The 19,438-nt window shown below is 48.6% G+C and overlaps 1 protein-coding gene across 3 annotated transcripts; it reads left to right on the forward strand.

The window, feature by feature from the left end:
- Nucleotides 1-453: 453 nt before the first annotated feature.
- LOC310755195 (transitional endoplasmic reticulum ATPase-like) lies at nt 454-19,102 on the forward strand. Of its 3 annotated transcripts, none has more exons than XM_083597594.1 (18): nt 454-596; nt 3,736-3,847; nt 5,159-5,331; nt 5,996-6,138; nt 7,378-7,508; nt 7,993-8,124; nt 9,107-9,209; nt 9,529-9,662; nt 11,116-11,251; nt 11,595-11,707; nt 12,571-12,735; nt 13,405-13,527; nt 13,691-13,903; nt 14,778-14,956; nt 16,543-16,672; nt 16,899-17,057; nt 17,282-17,433; nt 18,318-19,102. In XM_083597594.1, exons 3-18 carry the CDS (start codon nt 5,165-5,167, stop codon nt 18,421-18,423), a joined length of 2,286 nt encoding a protein of 761 aa, XP_083453720.1. In that variant the 5' UTR covers nt 454-596; nt 3,736-3,847; nt 5,159-5,164; the 3' UTR covers nt 18,424-19,102. The 3 variants fall into 3 exon arrangements, with proteins under 3 accessions (XP_083453720.1, XP_083453719.1, XP_083453721.1); XM_083597593.1 differs by lacking the exon at nt 454-596 and adding an exon at nt 1,089-1,424; XM_083597595.1 differs by lacking the exon at nt 454-596 and adding an exon at nt 1,245-1,667.
- Nucleotides 19,103-19,438: the final 336 nt, after the last annotated feature.

A 19,438-nucleotide genomic window follows, 5' to 3' on the forward strand; every position in this document is an offset into this window, starting at 1 on the left:
AATTTGCACAGCAAACTGTTAAAATACACGGAGGTATCTTAGGTTTTCACAGTATATGCTGCTAAGAGCTATGGGCGTAGCCAGGATTTTTGTTAGGGAGGCAGGACCGACTGTCAGTTAAGTATTTCTATTGTTTTACTTGATCTGGAGAAGGCAGCTGCCCCTCTGCCCCCGCTTGGCCATCGCCCGTACTAAGAGCCAGAGCAAAATAGGTATCCCTCACAGTTTGTTATTACGGGATATAGGCTTTCATCCGACACGCTTACTAAATTCTAGAGAAAGAGAGGTCCAAGATTAAAGCGAAGCAACACACACCTCGCAAATATAAGGGAAGCATAAGGCCACCAAAGCGCAAGCCTTCGGGGCGGAGCAAGACAAGCAGCCGTGTTTATACAGAGCATAGCGCCACCTGCAGGGCTCGTAGAGAGTGGGCGCAAAACAAGGCTCCGTTCTAACGACAACATGATCGAATTACGCTAAACTGCTGCTGGGAATGGGAAGGAGGGTGGCCTCTCTTCCTGGTTTCCTGTGCTGCATCATGCACGAACATCTCGCCTGTCAAAAAATTCATAGCGGTCAAGTCAAAAGCAGCCCTGGTGAGGGAACAGAGAAAACGGCAAATGCAGGAGGATTGGGGGTTTATCCGTCGTTACTTGCAAGTTTATCACCGTCCCTAAAATTCATTGGTCTCTCTCTCTCTCTCTGTGCAGACAACCGGTTGAGAGATGCGTGTCCGGAATCAACTCTCACCCTTTCTTCTGTTCATAGCAGCCAACTCCTAGGGGCTGAGGTCCCTTCGCCCCCCCTATAATATTTGAGCCCCCCCCAAAGTTAATAGGCATTGCCATTCAAATAGAGTGCGTGTGGTCGATGACGCAGGGCGGGGCTTACCTGCCCCCCAAAAATAATTATTCCAATTGGCACCCCTGCTTCTGTTATCCATTAAGCAAGAACGAGCGAGCCGCAGACACGAGTGTGTGAACGAGGGAGGGGACCCCTCCACTAACGACTCCGGTTGTGTGGAGCCACACGAGCGTGTCAGCTGCCCTCGTTCGCCAAAACAACAACAACAACAACGCCTGTCTGTTTATCTCCGCGGAGGCCCCGGCGGGGAGGCGGGCAGCAGCCTCCTTCGCTTGGGAAACTCCTGGCAGGGCCGTGCGGGGAGAGAGGGCGGGCCAGGCAGACGGGCAGGCAGGCAGGCAGGCGGCAAGCGGGGCGGGGGGCAGAGCTGGGCGGCTTTCCAAGTGTCGCGAGCGAGGCCGGCGAGGAGGGAAGCAGGGCACTCGGGCAGTGGCCGCGGGGGAGCCGGGGGACGCGAAGCAGCCGAGGCCTTGCAGCGGAGGACGCGAGCGGCACGCCAGGCCGGGGGAAGCCCCAGCAAGGGCCTGCAGAGCAGCCAGCATGCCCGCCTCCGGAGGGGAGTAAGTTCGCCTCGCGCGGCAGGACCCAACTTCTCCTCCGCCGAGAGGACAGCGAGCGGCGAAGGGGTGGCTCGGGCTCGGCACTCCTCCCAACTCGCCGCAGCCGGGCGGGGGGGAGTCTCCCACCTCTGGCCCGAGCGGGGCAGGGCTCGGGGGGAGGCAGGCGGGAGAAGCCTCTCCTTGGGCCTCGCACTTGGAGGAAACTTCCCCCCAAGTTCGGAGCTCGCTCCCTCGCTTGAGCAGGTGCTGAAGGCCTTGGGCGTGTTTGTTTTGGTGTTGCTAATGCCTGTCTCTCGCTACTCTCGTGTCGTGTGAATAGGGGGGGTCCCCCGTCCCCGAAGCCTGGCAGAAGCGGGCCCTTCGCTCTTCTCGTATTTCCCAAGTTGGTTGTTTTGGGAAGCCGGACTAGGGGGCAGCTGGTGTTTATATCCGACAATGATCGCACCACATGGGCATGGGGAGGGGAGGGTTGCTAGGTTATTTATAGGTTGTGGAATCCGACCGCGACGCGAGGCTGGAGGGAAAAACATGACCCCCCTCCCCTCCCCTCTCCCTTCCTGGCCCTGCCTAGGTATTTGCGTTTCTGCTCTGTCGCTCAGCATCAGCTGTGCCAACAGAATGCAACAAAGAGTCTGGTGGCACCTTTAAAGGCCTAGGGTTGCCATAGTTCAAAAAGTACAATTCCTGACACCAGCAGATTTGTTGTTGAGCTTTCGTTAGGAAGGCCCCAAAATTGTTGAGCTTTTTTTGGGGAACCTCCCCCCAAAATAGTGTTTTAAAGCTTTTGGAGCAGTTTCCGCTGCTGTTTCCGTTGTGTTGCCATACAACCGAGTTTTCCCAGACATTTTGCCAAAATTCCCCCTCACACACACCATTTTTACACCCGAAAACCAGGACAAGTCAGGAATTTTCTTGTCGTATGGCGAGCCTATAGAGGCCACAATGTTTATTGTGGCATGAGCTTTTTTTGGGAGCGAGAGAGCTCACTTTGTCAGATCTATCACTGAGAAGATTTTGTCTGGATTCTCATGGTGCAATAAATAGAGGACACAAGATTCGGGTTGGTTTTGTTGCATCAGGCTCGGTAACTACTGTACCACCCCCACTACCCCAAATTTGCCACAGAAGTGTTGTGTCTACTAGAGGACAATGGTACAAGTTGATGAAGGCTGTTGTCCTGTACATGCTTACCTGGGAGTAAGTGCCACTGAAGTTGATGGGGCATATTTCTGATTAGGCAACTTGCAGGAATTGCAGTGTGAATGAAGAAAGTTACCCCTCCTAAAAACAAAAGAAACATCCAACAAAAATGTGCAAAAAAAATATTACAGTATTCATTTGTTGAAAAGGATTCAGATGCCTTTCCTCTAGATAGCTAATTTCTCCAGCCTTCAGGCCACCTAACCAAATACAGCTTCCGGTGCAATAAATAAGTGTTTCGTCTTGTGTCATGCCTACAATATCAGCAACAAGGATGTCATTTAGGGAGGGAAGCTCAGTTTTCTTCCTCAACAATTTCAGGGTACCTTTATTTATTGATGTAAAATAATTGCCAATCGTTATTCTTCAGGAACAACTATATATTTATTATTGTGAGATAGAAAAAATATCCACAATAAATGCTCTTAAAATAATATTGTTTTGTTGTTTTTTGTATTTATTTTAATAATCCCATCTGGAATCCAAGACCAGGCCTTTAAAGTTTGCTGTGACTCGTGACTTGAAAGAGCACACCTTCTTCCACCAGTTCTCATTTCATTTTAAACGAGGGATGGGGAACGTCTCCAGCTGTTGTGCAACTGCATCTCCCACCATCCCTGATTATTGGCCATACTGCTTGGGGTTGATGGCAGTCAAAGTCCCAACAACTTCTAGATCCATTTGAGTCTGACGAAAAACCTGGTTTTCAGGGTGAAAACAACCTTGGTCACCCTGATTGATGACTTATCAGGAGAGAGGGAGAACTGCAACCCTGTTGCTAGAAAAACTAGTAGCACACAGCCTGGGTTTCTGGTGGAAATGGAAACCTGCAAATGGCCATGATTCTCAGTGGATGTGGAGCTGCATTCCTGAACCTGGTGCCCTGCACATGTTTTGGACTACGACTCCTATCAACCCAACAGGGACTGATGGGAGCTGCATCCCAAAACATGGATTGCACCAAAGGCTGGTGTAAAGTGACATTACTGGATCTTCCTGCAATATCTATGATGAAACCCCTACGCATTGTAGTCCTCCTCTCTTCTCTGAAACTTATCTCTATGTGAGCATCCACACACCTGAGAGACCTCTTTGATGTTCTGTCCTGTAGCCCCAAGGGAGAGGATTACTCCACAGCCATCCTGCGCCAGAAACATCGTCCCAACCGCCTCATTGTAGATGAAGCGGCCAATGAAGACAACAGCATTGTGAGCCTGTCTCAGGTAACTACAAAACTACTGCTCACCTTTCCTGCCCATAGTGTCCTTTGCCCCACGTTCCACAGTCAATTTAGCCGTCGTCACTGCTGCTTCATTCGTGACCATTGCCCTCTGCTCCTTAGCTAGTCTGGGCAGTCTTATTTTCTCAAATCCTGGACCCAGTGAATATAATGGCTGCATCTCACTGAACGCCAAGAACATAGTGCAGTACAGCATGGGGAGGAAGATAGTGGTGGGGAAGGGAAGTGGAATGAAGGGGAGGAGGTTGGGATCAAGGGGTGCATGCCTCATGGTGCACATCCCTTGATCATAATCCTTTCTTGAATATAATCTTAGCTGTTAGGGGCTCAAGCAGGTCAGTCCCCCAGCCCCTGCCACATTCACCTCCATTCCCCCGTGTCCCATGGCTCTTGGAAGGCAGTGAGTGCACTCAGTCTATGTTGGGCCATCCCTCCCCTTTCTTTCTAGCTCACAAACTAAATTTATGGGGAAACATCTAAATATGTCAAGCCACTCTGTGTTTGTCTAACTCTTTGGGAAGAAGGGTAAGATATAAAATGCCAAATAACCAGCGGTAGCTTGGGGTTGGGTCATGTGTGTGTATTTCTTTGTTGTTATAACTGTTAATTGTTTGGTTCGGTTAACTGATTTTAACCTATAACTTAAAGAAATATTGCTTATGTCCATTAGACTCAAAAATGATTGCTCGTCTGCCTTTCCTAATCTATAGCTGAGAACTGCACGCATACATTTTGTGTCACAAACATGATGTGATTTGAATATTAACATAAAGAGCACACAGAGACGGTTGAGAAATATACATAAGCAACCCATGTGTGCAGAATTTTGCCAAGGCTGATGTGGGCACATGATTTGAATTCAAACATATCTTAGATTTGCCAATATGCAACAGAGGTACTTAAATGATGTTTTATTCTGTTTGATGTTTTATTCTATTTTTTAATCTGTTGGGAGCTGCCCAGAGTGGCTGGGGAAACCCAGCCAGATGGGCAGGGTATGTATGTATGTATGTATAAATAAATAAATAAATAACTACTAAAAAAACACCCCATAGATTTGATTTTCTCCAGAAAGACAGGCAATAACACACACAAGGGATATGCAAAAGTATACAATTTCCGTTCTCACACTGCCTTACAAAACACACATTGCAAATACACCACAGGCATCCCACCTGCACAAACAGATGTGCCACATTTGACCCCGCAAGAACTACATCATGAAAACACACACAGCTGCATGTCATCTAGTGGAAAATGACCTTGCCTCAGTCCTGTTCTTGGTTCATCGCAGGCCAAGATGGAAGAGCTGCACTTGTTCCGGGGAGACACAGTGCTGCTGAAGGGGAAGAAGCGCCGGGAGACAGTCTGCATCGTCCTTACGGATGACTCCTGCCAGAACGAGAAGATCCGCATGAACCGCGTCACCCGCAACAACCTCCGTGTGCGCCTCGGAGACGTAGTCAGGTAAGACCTGTCCGAATGGAACTAGTGGCAGGAAGAAAGCATAGGAAAGGGAGTTGTGCTGTGAGTGTGCTAGGGTATCTCTGGAGAGGCGCAGATGTGTGCTGCTACAGGGAGCACCAGAGGGCAAACTGTGCCACACAGTCAGCAAAGGCTCATAGTGGGGCTATTTTAAGCTTTTGGAGGGAAACAGCCCTTGTTATTGGTAATTTGCATGTGCACATTCATCTATATGTATACAGTGGTACCTCGGGTTACATATGCTTCAGGTTACATACGCTTCAGGTTACAGACTCCGCTAACCCAGAAATAGTGCTTCAGGTTAAGAACTTTGCTTCAGGATGAGAACAGAAATCGTGCTCTGGTGGTGCTGCAGCAGCAGGAGGCCCTGTTAGCTAAAGTGGTGCTTCAGGTTAAGAACAGTTTCAGGTTAAGAATGGACCTCTGGAATGAATTAAGTACTTAACTCGAGGTACCACTGTACTTATTTGAAGTTGTCCAGCATGGAATCTGTTAAATTGGAATCTATTAAAATTGGGGACAATGCTAGAGCTTGGGAACGGCTGCTGTGTTGCACACCCTGTATGTTGCATACCCGGTAGATTCAGTTTGTTCCTGAAGAGTGTGTGCTACATTACGGAAGCTAGCTGAGCCTTCCCTTGTCTAGTGTGCAGGCTTGTCCGGATGTGAAGTACGGAAAGCGGATCCACGTCCTGCCCATTGACGACACCATTGCAGGCTTGACTGGGAACCTCTTTGAAGTTTACCTCAAACCCTATTTCCTCGAGGCATATCGACCTGTGCACAAAGGTGAGGAGGGGCAACACTAGGCCTGCCATAAGGAACAAGGCTAAATGGGAGGGAGGCAGTGCTGGAGAGAGGGCCTGGAGGTGAAGGGGGCTGCAGTGAAGACAGCATTAGCACCCAGTGTGGTGGGGTAAATGCCAGGTTCCATGGGCCCCAGAGACCCCACCACAGCCTGTCTTTGTGTTCTTGCTCTCTCCCACAATTTCATTACAGTGGTACCTCGGGTTACATACGCTTCAGGTTACAGACTCTACTAACTCAGAAATATTACCTCAGGTTAAGAACTTTGCTTCAGGATGAGAACAGAAATCGTTCAGTGGCTGCACAGCGGCAGCAGGAGGCCCCATTAGCTAAAGTGGTGCTTCAGATTAAGAACAGTTTCAGGTTAAGAACAGACCTCAGGAACGAATTAAGTTCTTAACCCGAGGTACCACTGTATTGCTGTAAGATAAAGCGCTGGGCTAAGTAGCCAAAGCCAATGCTACCTTGGTGATTTATTTGTGTTTTATTTATTACTACCCTTATATCCCACTTTTCCTCCATGCAGCTCTAGGTGGCACCCATGGTTTTCTCCCTCCTCATTTTATCCTCAAAACAACCCTATAGGGTAGGCTAGGCTGAGAGAGAGAGAGTGAGTGGCCCAACATCTCCCAGTTAGCTTTGTGGCTGAGTGGGGATTTGAACCCCAGTCTCCCAGGTCCTAGTCTAGGAGTTTAGCTGCTGCACCAAACTCACCTCCTCTACACTTCTGGGCCCCACCCTTGGCATGTGCCACTTCAGGAGTGGAGCCTAGAGGCATTAGAGATAATAAAGATGGTGGCTGCTGCAGCTGCCTCACCCAAAGCTTATCTTTGCAGCACTGAGCTGAGGCAGACCTGGCCAGCTGGACTAGTGCCACTGCCCATCCCTTCTGCCCCTGGAAAACTTTGGGGAGGGCTGACAGGAAGGTGCTGGGGAGAGGAGCTTCTGGAGGGCACCACGCCAAGGGCTCTCTCTAACTTGGCACTGGTTCTGATTCTAAGCAAGGGGGAGATTGTTTTCTCAGTCTGAGCACAGTTTGGGGCTGGGTTTGGCAACCCCACTGGGATTCATATTCCCAGTTCTCTTATTTACTTGCAGGTGTTGCCTTTTCCTATTTTGCCCCAGAACTGTCACGTCCCAGCCTTTATTGTGGGTCCTCAGGTTAGCATACCAAATTCGAAACCTTTGGAGCTAGCAGGGTGCTTCCTCTTGTCTTCCCAGGTGACATTTTCCTTGTGCGAGGCGGGATGAGGGCTGTGGAGTTCAAGGTGGTTGAGGTTGACCCCAGCCCCCACTGCATCGTTGCTCCTGACACCATCATCCACTGCGAGGGGGAGCCCATCAAGCGAGAGGTGTGTAAGAGATGCACTTCAGGGATGGGAGAGCAGGCAGCTGGATTATGGTTGGGCGATTATTAGTAGGAGCCGTTCAAGCCATCTGGATAGTGTAGAGGCACAGGATTTTGAGGATGGGATCTGCTGTACAAAATTAGCACTGTCCAGTTTGTTTGGTACATGCAAATAACTGTGGTCCTCAGTAAAATTTTATTTTTTAGAAAATAATTCTGTGGAAGATGCACCTCAACAAAATTGAAGAGAGGCGTAAGGGAAGCCTTCTGACCTCTCAATGTTGCTGGACTGCTACCTCCTGCATGGCCAGTGGTTGAGGGTGACGAGAGTTTGTAGTCCAGCAACATGTGGCAGGGCCCACAGAAGAGTTAAGGCACGAATCCTGCCTCCTCAGTTTACTCAGCATGTTAACTATGTCATATAAGCTTTGTGGGACAGGTTGCTCTGTTGTTGAGATACTTTCCTGCTCACTCCTCCACTCTGTCAGGATGAAGAGGAAAGCCTCAATGATGTCGGCTACGATGACATTGGGGGCTGCCGTAAACAGCTGGCTCAGATCAAGGAGATGGTGGAGCTGCCCCTGAGACACCCAGCGCTCTTCAAAGCTATTGGTGTGAAGGTACGGCAGGAGAAGTGGGAAGGCCAGGGCATAATAGCTTCCAGAGGACCATTCTTCACTGTTGTTCATGAAACGTATGACAACAGGGGAAGCCGATGTTGTGCCCTCTAGGAACTGGAGACTTCAACTCCCTGAGCATTGCCCATGCTGGCTGGGACTGGTGGGAGTTGTAGTTCACAACACCATACTAGCTATCCCTGTGTTGCAACATTCTTCCATAGGTTGCGATACGATAATCGATACAATAATCTTTATTGCCGTTGTCCCATACAGAACAACAAAATTGAAAAAATCTACATCAGACATTCAAAAACGTGGATGAGTATTCCTTCTGCTTTGTTCCCACCACCTTTCTCTCTAAGCAGAATTTTCTGTGTCATTCATACTTCCACTCCTAAAATAAGCAAGAACCCTTTTCCTGTTTCCCACATCGTAGGCTCTCTTGGCTTCATTGACCAAAGCATCTTTTCTGGCCCATTGACCTCTTACCAGGGATGGCCCGAGACATTTTGGCACCATTGGGGTGGCTCATGAGGCTCTGCAAGGGCTCCCCTTCAAGGAAAAGCCCTTGTGAAGCCTCACCACCAGGGGCGGGGGGGGGGGGGCGGGGACACGTGCAAACTCTGCAAGGGCTTAGCTGGGGTGCAACACTGTGCACTGGAACCCCACCCTCTCGACGAGACTCTTGGCAGGTAGGGACATTCCACAAGGCTTTGCTGCTGGTCTGTTTCCACCCCTAGCGGCAGGGGAGACCGGCAAGCAACACACTGCCGCTCTCCTGCTGCAGAAGCCTCCTTTACATGGTTTGTTGTGGGAGCAGTGTGGCAAGGTACCACCCTCACCTCTTCCGTTGCCTGAGGCGACTGCTTCACCCCGCCTCATGGGTGGGCCAGTTCTGCCTCTGTCACTGTTGGAGGACCTAATTATTTTGCACAGACTCTCCTTATAGGACTCCTCTGCCTTCCCTCCTTTCTTTCCCTAGCCTCCACGAGGGATTCTTCTTTATGGTCCCCCTGGCACTGGGAAAACACTTGTTGCCCGTGCTGTTGCAAATGAAACCGGAGCCTTCTTCTTCCTTATCAATGGTGAGAAATACTGTGTGAAATGGAGGGAGGGAAGTTGTGTGGGGGAATCTTAGCAAAACCTATCCATCCATTCTTCATCCATTGAGGACAACCACTCTAATCCTTCTTGCCACCCAGAAATAGATGATGGTTATGATTAAAGTGAAGCCAGTGTACAGGAGACGTATAAACTCTGGGCTGTGACCAAAGCCGGCACAGCAGAACTGGCAATGGTATTTTTGATGCCATGCCATTTCATTCTCCAACTATAGCTACTCTGAAGTATAGAAGAGGCTGTTTTATAATCTAAGACTAAGTATTGTCTTCTGTTCTTCTACAGGCCCAGAGATCATGAGCAAACTGGCTGGGGAATCAGAGAGCAACTTGCGCAAAGCCTTTGAAGAGGCAGAGAAGAATGCTCCAGCCATTATCTTTATTGATGAGCTGGATGCCATTGCCCCTAAGAGGGAGAAGGTGAGAGATTGCATTACTGGGAGCACATAGTGAAGTTATCCTACTTTGCCCAAAGACAGCTGCCTGTTCAAACTGAGATCCTTCTATGATTGGCTGCTCCCATCTCAGATGTGTTGGGAAGGTATCCTCAATGCAATAAACTGCCTCCAGAAATGTCAAAAGCAACTATATCTCACCATTAGGTGAAATATTAGTTTAAACGAAGCCTGTGCGTTTTCCCTCAACACACACACACACATGTGCAGAGAGAGAGAGAGAGAGAGAGAGAGAGAGAGAGAGAGAGAGAGAGAGAGGCTGAATTTAGCCAGAGGTGTGCTGCTCTTTCCCCAGTTGTATTACTTGGGAAATGCTGGTGTGTGATATTCTTTGGGGCTGTTGATAGCACTGGCACATTCTGTAAAGCTGTTCAGCATGAAATGAGAGAGGAGATGGCAGAATGGAATAAACCCAGTCCTGGATGTGCTTAATGCTGTGATGGAACAGAAATCATTACGTTTTGTACAGTACCAGGAACAGTGACTCTCTCCCAGCCTGACACTAGCAGGAGCCATGCTGAGAGAGCCCAGTTCCATTCCCATCACAGTTATCTTCAGCTTGGCGGTAAGTTTGTGTAATGTAGAATACAGTAATCCTTTCTTGGCATTATACTGCTGGTGGAGGAAAAGGTGCTGCCAAATACCTTCCCCCTTCCTCTTGCTTCTCAGAATGCTGCAAAATCCTGTCCTATGGATCCAAGTACAAGAGAGGCGATGCTGCAAGGGATGCACCTCAATCTTTTGCCCTGTTATGGTGCTCACCTTGGGCTCCTCCTCCAGATGTTTGCTTATGGGGTGTTTACATGTCTTCCCTTTAATCATTCATCCCATACTTTTCAATGCATGTTACTTTCCAAACTGCAGAAAGCCCTTTTTAAAAATAAAGTGGATTTTGTTGGGCTAGGGCATTAAATTGCTCTAATCCACTCTAACTGTGCAAACTTGAAATTCCTGTGAGGTCTTGAACCTTTCCACAAAATCCTGATCATTTGAAGGCAGCCATACATTGCTGTACAGTGGAACCTCTACTTACGGACACAATCCGTTCCGTAGGTCCATCCGCTGGGCGAAACAGTATGCTAGAAGAGGCTTCTTGTGCGCATGCGCATTCGGTGGTAGCGCACTTCTGCACATGCACAGATGGCAGAAGCCGCTTCCGCACATGCGCGAATCACGGCAAACCTGGTGTTTACTTCCGGGTTTGCCGCAGAAAGAACTTGGAACTTCCACGAGATGAGGCGTATGTAAGTCAAGGTTCCACTGTATCTCCCAAGTTTGCTCTTGTGCACATCTACCACCACTAGGGGTAGCCATGTCCAGAATTTTATGCCTAGGATGGATTAGTTTGACTCCTAAGCTAAGGTACGAGAGCCAGTTGTTGTTCCAGCGTTTCTTTCAACTTTGGGCTCCCGTTTCAGACACATGGAGAAGTGGAACGCCGCATTGTGTCCCAGCTGCTCACACTCATGGATGGCCTGAAGCAGCGCTCACATGTGATAGTCATGGCGGCTACGAATCGGCCCAACAGCATCGATCCTGCACTGCGCCGTTTTGGTAGGAGACTGTCCTGCATTCTCATCCATCTGCCCTAGGAACTCTCCTCCTCCTCCTCCCTTGGTTGTGAGCCTTAAATCCATTGAGGAAAATGCCAGAGTCCCATTGTCACAAGTTGCTCCTAAAGATGCTGGCTGTAACAAGAGACAAGTTTCTAGCTCTCTTGTTTAATCCATGGGGGCCTTAACCTTCCCAGGCGCCAACCCATCTCCAGGGACACATCCTAACTACTTAGACCCACTTCCCATTCATTGTTCCCTCATCTGCAAGATATGATAGTTATGAGGATGAAGGAGTGTCGTTTTTGGTAGTTCTGGGCTCAGTGCTCCTTTACCCTCTGCAGGGCGCTTTGACCGAGAAATTGACATTGGGATCCCAGATTCTGTGGGAAGGCTGGAAATCCTGCAGATACACACCAAGAACATGAAACTGGCTGACGATGTGGACCTGGAGAGGGTGAGGAGCAGGCAGTGGAGGCCCATGGGGAGGCAGGGTGGATCCAAGGGACACTTGGAGATGCATGGGCTCTTTAGAGCTTGGTAAGGGCTGCATTAGGCAGGAACACTTATCTCTTGATTTCTGCTACATGTCTTAATGAGCTGTCACAGGTCACACACCAATAGGTGGAACACTCCATCTCACACTCCTCAAGCCATGCCTTTCAAGGATGCCACTTCCCACACTGACCAAGAGGTTCAACATCAAGTGACGCACCTCATATGTGACCCAGATTGGGTGGGAGGATGGGGGTTAAGAGCCATGGCCCTAGGTGCAAAGATGTGATGCACATGAATGATAGTAGCTCTCAGGTTCTGAGGTACATAGGTACTAGTGGATAACAGGGTATGCAGGAAACCTAAGGAGACAGCAGCATGCTTTGGGGATTGCCTGTGTGTGCTTGTCAGGGCATGCTTATTCTTGCTCAGAGCCTGGCTATGAAGTAGAATGGCAGTTCCAGAAAGTACTCTCCATAGAATGCAGGGTGCTCTACATTTGCCTGAGGTCAACTGAGGACTCATCCACATTTCCTTTTGCCCCACTGCGTTCCCCTTGAGGAAGCCTGCAGTTTAGCGCTGAAATGGAGCAGACGGCAAACGTGTTTTCTGCAGATTGGTGTTTGTTCAGTGCTAAAAGAGCAGGTTTGCCAGCAGTTTATTGTCTGGGACAGCTGATTACACCTCTAGCTACGAGGAAAGGCTCTTTGCATCATTAGGAGAGGCTCACTTTCCTTAGAAGCTGCTTCAGGAACCCTTAAGGAACTGTCCTAGGGAATGACACCCCATGGAAAGTCCCCTCCAACACACAGTTTGTGATTTCAGGTGGCCAACGAAACGCACGGGCACGTGGGTGCTGACCTGGCAGCTCTGTGTTCTGAGGCAGCGCTCCAGGCCATCCGCAAGAAGATGAGTGTCATTGACCTGGAGGACGACACGATTGATGCTGACATCCTCAATTCCATGGCTGTCACTATGGATGACTTCCAGGTGGGCCAGCTCTTGGCAATCCAGTAGCAAGAGCTCTTAAGCTAAATATATAATATAGCTGTTACCCCTGTTCACTTTGTTCGCCAACCCCAGTGGCCCTACCAAACCCACTTCCCCCTTGCTAACCCCCCTCCCTTTACACCCCCAGTCTCCCTGTTGATCCCACTGTTGCTGCTGCTGCTTGAGACAGGAGGAAAAAGCCAGCGTTGAAAATGTGGGCTTCTTTCTTGTGCTTTCTTCAGCTGCAGCAGGTTTTGTGTATGTTTGTGTGTGAGAAAGTGAGTGAGTGTCAGAGCAAAGCTTCTTTCTCCACTTTGTCCTCTCCCCCTCTTCCCTCCATCACTGCTGGTGTGCTGGGAAGCCAGAAAAGGAAGACGGCACTTCAAAATGCAGGCTTTTTTCTCCGGTCTTCCACAGTGCAGAGTGACTTAGACCTTCTCTTTTCCACTGTGCCTTCCTGCCTTCGTGCACCTCTGGTTCCCTCCTCCTCCTCACTGACTTTGGTCGCCCACATACTTGCTCAGTTGTCTGCCTGCCTGCTTGGCCCAAAGTGCCCTGGTGTTCCTGGGTTGCTCTTGGGGGATTCTATGGGAAGCAAGGAAGGAACCTGCTGCCTCTGTCCAGGGAGGCGCAGAACTTCAATGCTTCATGCTCTCTTCTGCTTTGTAGTGGGCCCTTGGACAGAGCAACCCGTCAGCACTTCGCGAGACTGTAGTGGAGGTTCCACAGGTCTGCTGGGAAGATATTGGAGGCCTGCAGGAAGTCAAGCGTGAGCTACAAGAGCTGGTGCAGGTCAGTAGCAGCATGGTGTGGTTTGGCCCCCAGATAGGGAAGAGAAGCATTAATGTGCTGCTTCAAAACTGGTACAGCAGAAGAGTGTCCTGACTACATGGTCAGTAAGGGGGAACAGTCCCAGTTCTCTAACACACACCCCACGCCCTCTCACCCTCAACAGTTCCCAGTGGAGTATCCCGACAAGTTCCTGAAATTTGGAATGACGCCATCACGAGGTGTGCTTTTCTATGGACCTCCTGGCTGTGGCAAGACCCTCCTGGCCAAGGCCATTGCGAACGAGTGCCAGGCCAATTTTGTCTCCATCAAGGGGCCTGAGCTGCTCACCATGTGGTTTGGAGAAAGTGAGGCCAACGTCCGTGACGTTTTTGACAAGGTACAAAGTGGATGCAGGGTGGGACAGATGAACACTCATTTGAAAGCAGGCGGGCTCTGACACTGGATAGCTTTCAGCTTCAGATAAAGGCATTTCTCTCTTACCAGGCCCTTGAGAAACAGCAGCAAGCCATTTTTTAGTGTTGTCAAATGAATGGGGATATATATTGAATTCTAAATGCAGTATTCTATAGCTCTGTAAGTAGTTTTTGGATTGTTTTATGTATCTTAGTTGCAACTGGGCCTGAGGCCATACTGTAACAAAGCGCAGGATATACGGTATATTTTATGGCTGAGTGAATAAGCAAATAAGTAATGAGAGGGCAGGAACTGGAGGTTCCAACTACTTTCCAGTAGCCTATATGAAAAACCAAAAGCAAAGGAGATTGTAGCAAACCTCCAGACTTTATTATCATTTTTAAAAATGGCAGAGGAAATTAGGGCACTGATTCCAGAGTCTTTGTTGTTGTTGTTAAGGGAGGCCCCTGGTGGTATGTTCAAGAAAGATTTGCCTGTCAGTCTTCCACAGGGAGCAGATATCTATATAGTCTTTGTGGAACACTGTTTCTCTGCTGCATTCTTATTGGCAGCCTGAAGATCTGCCCACTAAGCACCCAGCGTCAACTAGGTCCTTCCTAACATATTACTTGGGAACCGCTGAGCTAAGAGCCTCCAGCTCTTCATTGCCCTTAGGTGTGGGTGGCTACCATGCAGCCCTCAGTTCACCACCTTCACTCTATAAATAGGGACAGGCAGCTGGTGTACCCACTGCTGGAGATGCACTACACAGGGTAGACGCGGAGCCTTTGAGCTCTAGATGCAACCCTGGCCAGTCCCATATCATCCATCTCACACTGGTACCTTGCATCCCCCAGGCCAGGCAGGCTGCTCCCTGCATCCTCTTCTTCGATGAGCTGGACTCCATTGCCAAGTCCCGTGGTGGTGGTGCAGGAGACGGTGGAGGTGCAGCTGACCGTGTCATCAACCAGATCCTTACAGAGATGGATGGCATGACCAACAAGAAGACAGTTTTCATCATAGGTGCCACCAACAGGTAAAGAGGGTGGGGAAGGGAGGGTACAGTTGGGTGGCCAAGTCATGCATAAGAACTGTGCTGGGGTCTCCTCTCAAAGAAAGCTGCTCTGTTGACATATGATCAACACCAGACTGTTTATCCCAGTGCAAACTCAGCCACTTGACCCCCAGATTCTATTCCGTTTTACCCTCATTGGGGTGGAATGCAAGGAGGCCTTTTTTTTGGAAAAGAGTTAAATCAGAACCAGGTCATTAGAGGTGAGTCCTTAGGGCAGTGAGGAGGGACCTCTTGACTGGATCTCGATCTCAAGGCTTCCAAATGCAGACTGCAGTTATATCTCCAGGCACACAGCCTTCCTCAGGCCATGTCACCACCTGATGACACTCCAAGTAGTGTCTCTGTCTCTCACTAAGGAATGAGAGGGAGGCTTCATTTCCCTGCTTCATGCTGAGAAAGGGAACCCTCTTCTCAGGTTGGCATGGGAGGTATTCACTTAAACTGTTGTTTCTTGATTCGCTGTGGCAAGGGCATGTGGCTTGAAGTTTCGTATAGCCTCTACTCACTCACACTTCATTTTAGTTTTCACCCAAGTCAGACATATTTTCTTTATCGCTTCCTCTTATCATTTTCCTTATCTCTTCCACTTTTCTGCCTTTGTGCTCAGGTTTATTTTTAGTATTTTGCCTGCCCTTTATATCAATTCACCTTTCCACACAGGCTGCATGAATTAACCCTACACTCCTTTTAACCTCACCCTCAACACCCCAGAGAGTGTACCTGGCATAAACTGGATGCTAGAAAGGCATGGAAAACTTAAATTCAGAGGATGGAGACTTGTAGAAACCCCAACAGTCTTTTGTCTTGTTCCATCCAACTTCACTAGGTGAGGAGAATGGGTCCCACCAGTGCCCAGTAGATCAAAGCCTACATAGTCCTAGCTTATGAATCTCAACATTTCCCCACTCATTTACAGATCATGGCACATTCCAGTAGGCCATCAGCAGCCCTTTTCACTAACGCTAGCAATGCTACATTCTTTATGTGGCCATGTGCTCACCAGTGTGTACATTTGCCAGGCACTGAAAGTTAGAGCTCCATGCCTCCATAGAAGCAGCCTTTGGAAGGAGAATGTTCTGTCTCACAGCTTCCCTTCATGCAAAGTTACATCTCCTTCCTTGCTAATTCTTATCCGTCACTACTATAGAATCTGCTCTTTGCTTTAAGCTTGGTTACCGATGAAACTAAGAGCTTGAGTGAGGAGAGCCATGTGTCGCTGCCTTGGGGGAATCAAGAAACACAGTTCTCTAAGGGGATGGCTCTTTATTCCTGTTGACCATAGTGAATCCATATTCCTTTTTCAGCCCACAGCAGGGAAGCTAAGTGAGGAAACCTTTAACAAGAGTGATTGTTGGTATGCAGACCCTGCTTTGCTCCAAAGGAATGTGTATCTCTGGGTGAAAAATATTCCCTTTCCCTGCCTTGACACCTGTGAATGGATACCCCCTTCTGTGCTGTTGCTGAGCTGAGCTGAGATGTGGCGTGCCTTATCTAGGGTGAAGCAGCCAATATACCTTGAATATATTCTCTGTCTCTTTGGCCTCCAGACCAGACATCATTGACCCAGCCATCCTTCGTCCAGGACGCCTGGATCAGCTCATCTACATCCCCTTGCCCGATGACAAGTCTCGCATAGCTATTCTCCAAGCCAACTTGCGAAAGTCACCTATCGCCAAGGTCAGTGAAAGCCAGGACTGAACACAGGGGAGGGGAGGTGAAACAGCATGGGAAGTAGATTGTAGAAATGGGGATAGGATTCTGAGACCACATCCTGGCCTCCACCGCCACAGTCTTCCAACAGAGGAGGATGTATTGCACGAAAGGTATGTTTCTTCAAACAAGGAATGTTTTTTCTGTGTTGGCAGGACCTTTCCAGTAAGCCCATGTTATCTTTCTCCAACAGGATGTGGATTTGAATTACTTGGCCAAGATCACACATGGCTTCTCAGGTGCTGACCTCACTGAAATATGCCAGCGTGCCTGCAAACTGGCCATCCGTGAGGCCATCGAGATGGAGATCAAGGCAGAACGGGAGCGTCAGCGTCATAAATGTGCCGCCATGGTATGGTAGTGAGACTTCCTCACATCCCAACAGGGCCAGGCAGGATTCCTTCCATTGCCTCATGCCCTGCTCTTCCCCTCAGTAACATATTCTGCATAGTATTCTGGGAACTTTATGGCCACCCCCCATCGTGGGGCCACAGTGTCCTTGATTGCATTGATCTCACAGGGCTTTGGAGCTTGTAAGGATGTAACTCGACAACATTTCCCCCCCTTTTGTGATAGGATGACGATTATGACCCTGTGCCAGAGATCCGACGCGATCACTTTGAGGAAGCAATGCGCTTTGCACGCCGCTCTGTCAGTGATAATGACATACGCAAGTATGAGATGTTTGCCCAAACGTTACAGCAAAGCCGTGGCTTTGGCAACTTCAGGTAATGTTGGAGAACCTTTTGCTTCCTCTGCCCCAAAGCTAGAGTTTCACTTCAGACAGGGCCTGGGTGAGGAACTTGGCCCCACAGATGTTGTTTGACCAGAACTCCCATCATCCCTTGTCATTGGCCATTTTAGCTGGGATTAATGGAGACTGAAGTCCAACAACATTCCTAGGTTCCCCTTTCCTAGGATAGGGGGAAATTTGTTCTTTTTTTGAAACAAGATACAGGAACCTCAGCTTGACTCTACTATGTAGCTTGACTCTCTACTGTCTAGCTTGACTCTCTGCTAACTTTTGTAAGTTGCTTTGGGTTGCCTTGGGCAAGATAAAGTGACTAACAAATTAAATAAATTAAATAATAACAGTACTATTAAGATTTCCGAGGGTTGCATTCCGTCATCCCAAGCAACTGAAAATAACAGTTTTTATTCTTATTATTAAATATATGACCCAGTGAGGGCTCTCAAGTTAGTTTAAGATGTTAAATTCCATATACAAAATGAAGGGTACCATTCAAAATAAGTGCAATAGAATTAAACACACACACACTAGCTAAAATAAACAAAAGACCATTAAAAACAGCATTGCCCTGACCCAGCTATGGAGATCCACAGGCAGTACCTGCAGACTCTGAATTGCAGGTATAAATTAGATGTGCATTCAGATGCACATTAGAATTAGCACCTGAGTGAGGATACAGTCCCTCCATACTGCATTACTTTAAATGGGACGGGTTTTTATCTGCATTGGGATGTGTATCACATCCACATTATTTTAACACCTTGTTTATGTAGAGTACAACCAGATCAGTGCACACATTCATAAAACAGAATAACCCAACTTTCTCTTGCATGAAACCAAGGCCATTCTTTATCTCCACAGGTTTCCAGCTGGAAAGCAGAGCACCAGTGGAGAGGGAAACAGTGGAAGCAGCAGTGGCCAAGGAAGCCTCTTCCAAGAGGAGGGCGATGATGATCTTTACAACTGATTGTGCAGGAAATGCCTCCTTTTTGCTGGCATCATTTGCCCTGTATTCTCATAGTTATTGTGCTCTTTAATGTCAGGGCTGGTGCTTGAGCTCCAACTCCTACCCTCATCCTTGTATGTGGTATCTGAGCTACCAGAGGCAAACTCCTCGTCCCTGATTTGGGGGAAAGATGCCTCTTTCAGTGTTTGTGCCTGTCTCGGCCACTACCAGGAACCTCATGGCACTGACAGCCCTTGCGTTTGTTGGGTGTCCAAGGCAATACCCATGGAAGTCACCAGAGGGCAGCAAAAGCCTAAGCAGCTGCTGGATCAGAGGCAAAGGTCCATCTAGTCTGGCATTCTGTTTCCACCAACCAGCCAGATGCCTCACAGGGTGTAAAGCTGCCCACTTATCCCTTGATCTCATCTCAAACTGTCCCAAGCTGGTGCCTGCTCCTTGTAGCATATGTATTGATGGCTCCCACTTTTTTAGAAACCAGGGAACAGGAGGATCCTTTTGCAAGCCGGCCCAGCCTGCTCCCATTAGTCCTTTCTTATTCCACAGCAGAGACAGCTTTTGAAGCCTGCAGTTATGCATGAAGCCAATGAACTCCAGTTTGTGATACCAGTTGACAGAGATTTCTGGATGTCTTAATAAACTGAAAGTGCATGCCCCTTATACTGGGAGGAATTTTATAAAAGCCTGAAGTGTAATGTCTTGTGTGTGCAGACTTCACATCTGCAGGGTCTGGGATGGCTTGGGGCAGCAAGCTCCAGATTTGAACAGGCAGGGCATGTTGGAGAGAGAGAGAGAGACCTTTGATTCTGCTACTAATTCCCATCTATGCTGGGAAAATGTTAAACTTTCCCTTCTCCTGTTGTGCACATTTGCCATATTTCATCCAGGTTTCCAGAGGCCCAATCACACATGCCCCATAGTCATCAACTAGTTCTAGGAAGAGGCAATGACAGGCAGAGCAGAGAAATCACAGAGTGGGAAAAGAGTAAACACACACTGAGATAAATGGAGAACTCTG

This window comes from Podarcis filfolensis (assembly GCF_964270895.1).
Source record: "Podarcis filfolensis genome assembly, chromosome: 2".
Lineage (NCBI taxonomy): Eukaryota > Metazoa > Chordata > Lepidosauria > Squamata > Lacertidae > Podarcis > Podarcis filfolensis.

Bases quoted from the DNA above. Each gene is read 5' to 3' on its own strand.
- LOC310755195 (XM_083597593.1), top strand. From the start codon at position 1,405: ATGCCCGCCTCCGGAGGGGA. The intron at 6,139-7,377 runs GTGAGGAGGGGC...TTGTCTTCCCAG, and splicing joins ATATCGACCTGTGCACAAAG to GTGACATTTTCCTTGTGCGA. The intron at 8,125-9,106 runs GTACGGCAGGAG...TTCTTTCCCTAG, and splicing joins TCAAAGCTATTGGTGTGAAG to CCTCCACGAGGGATTCTTCT.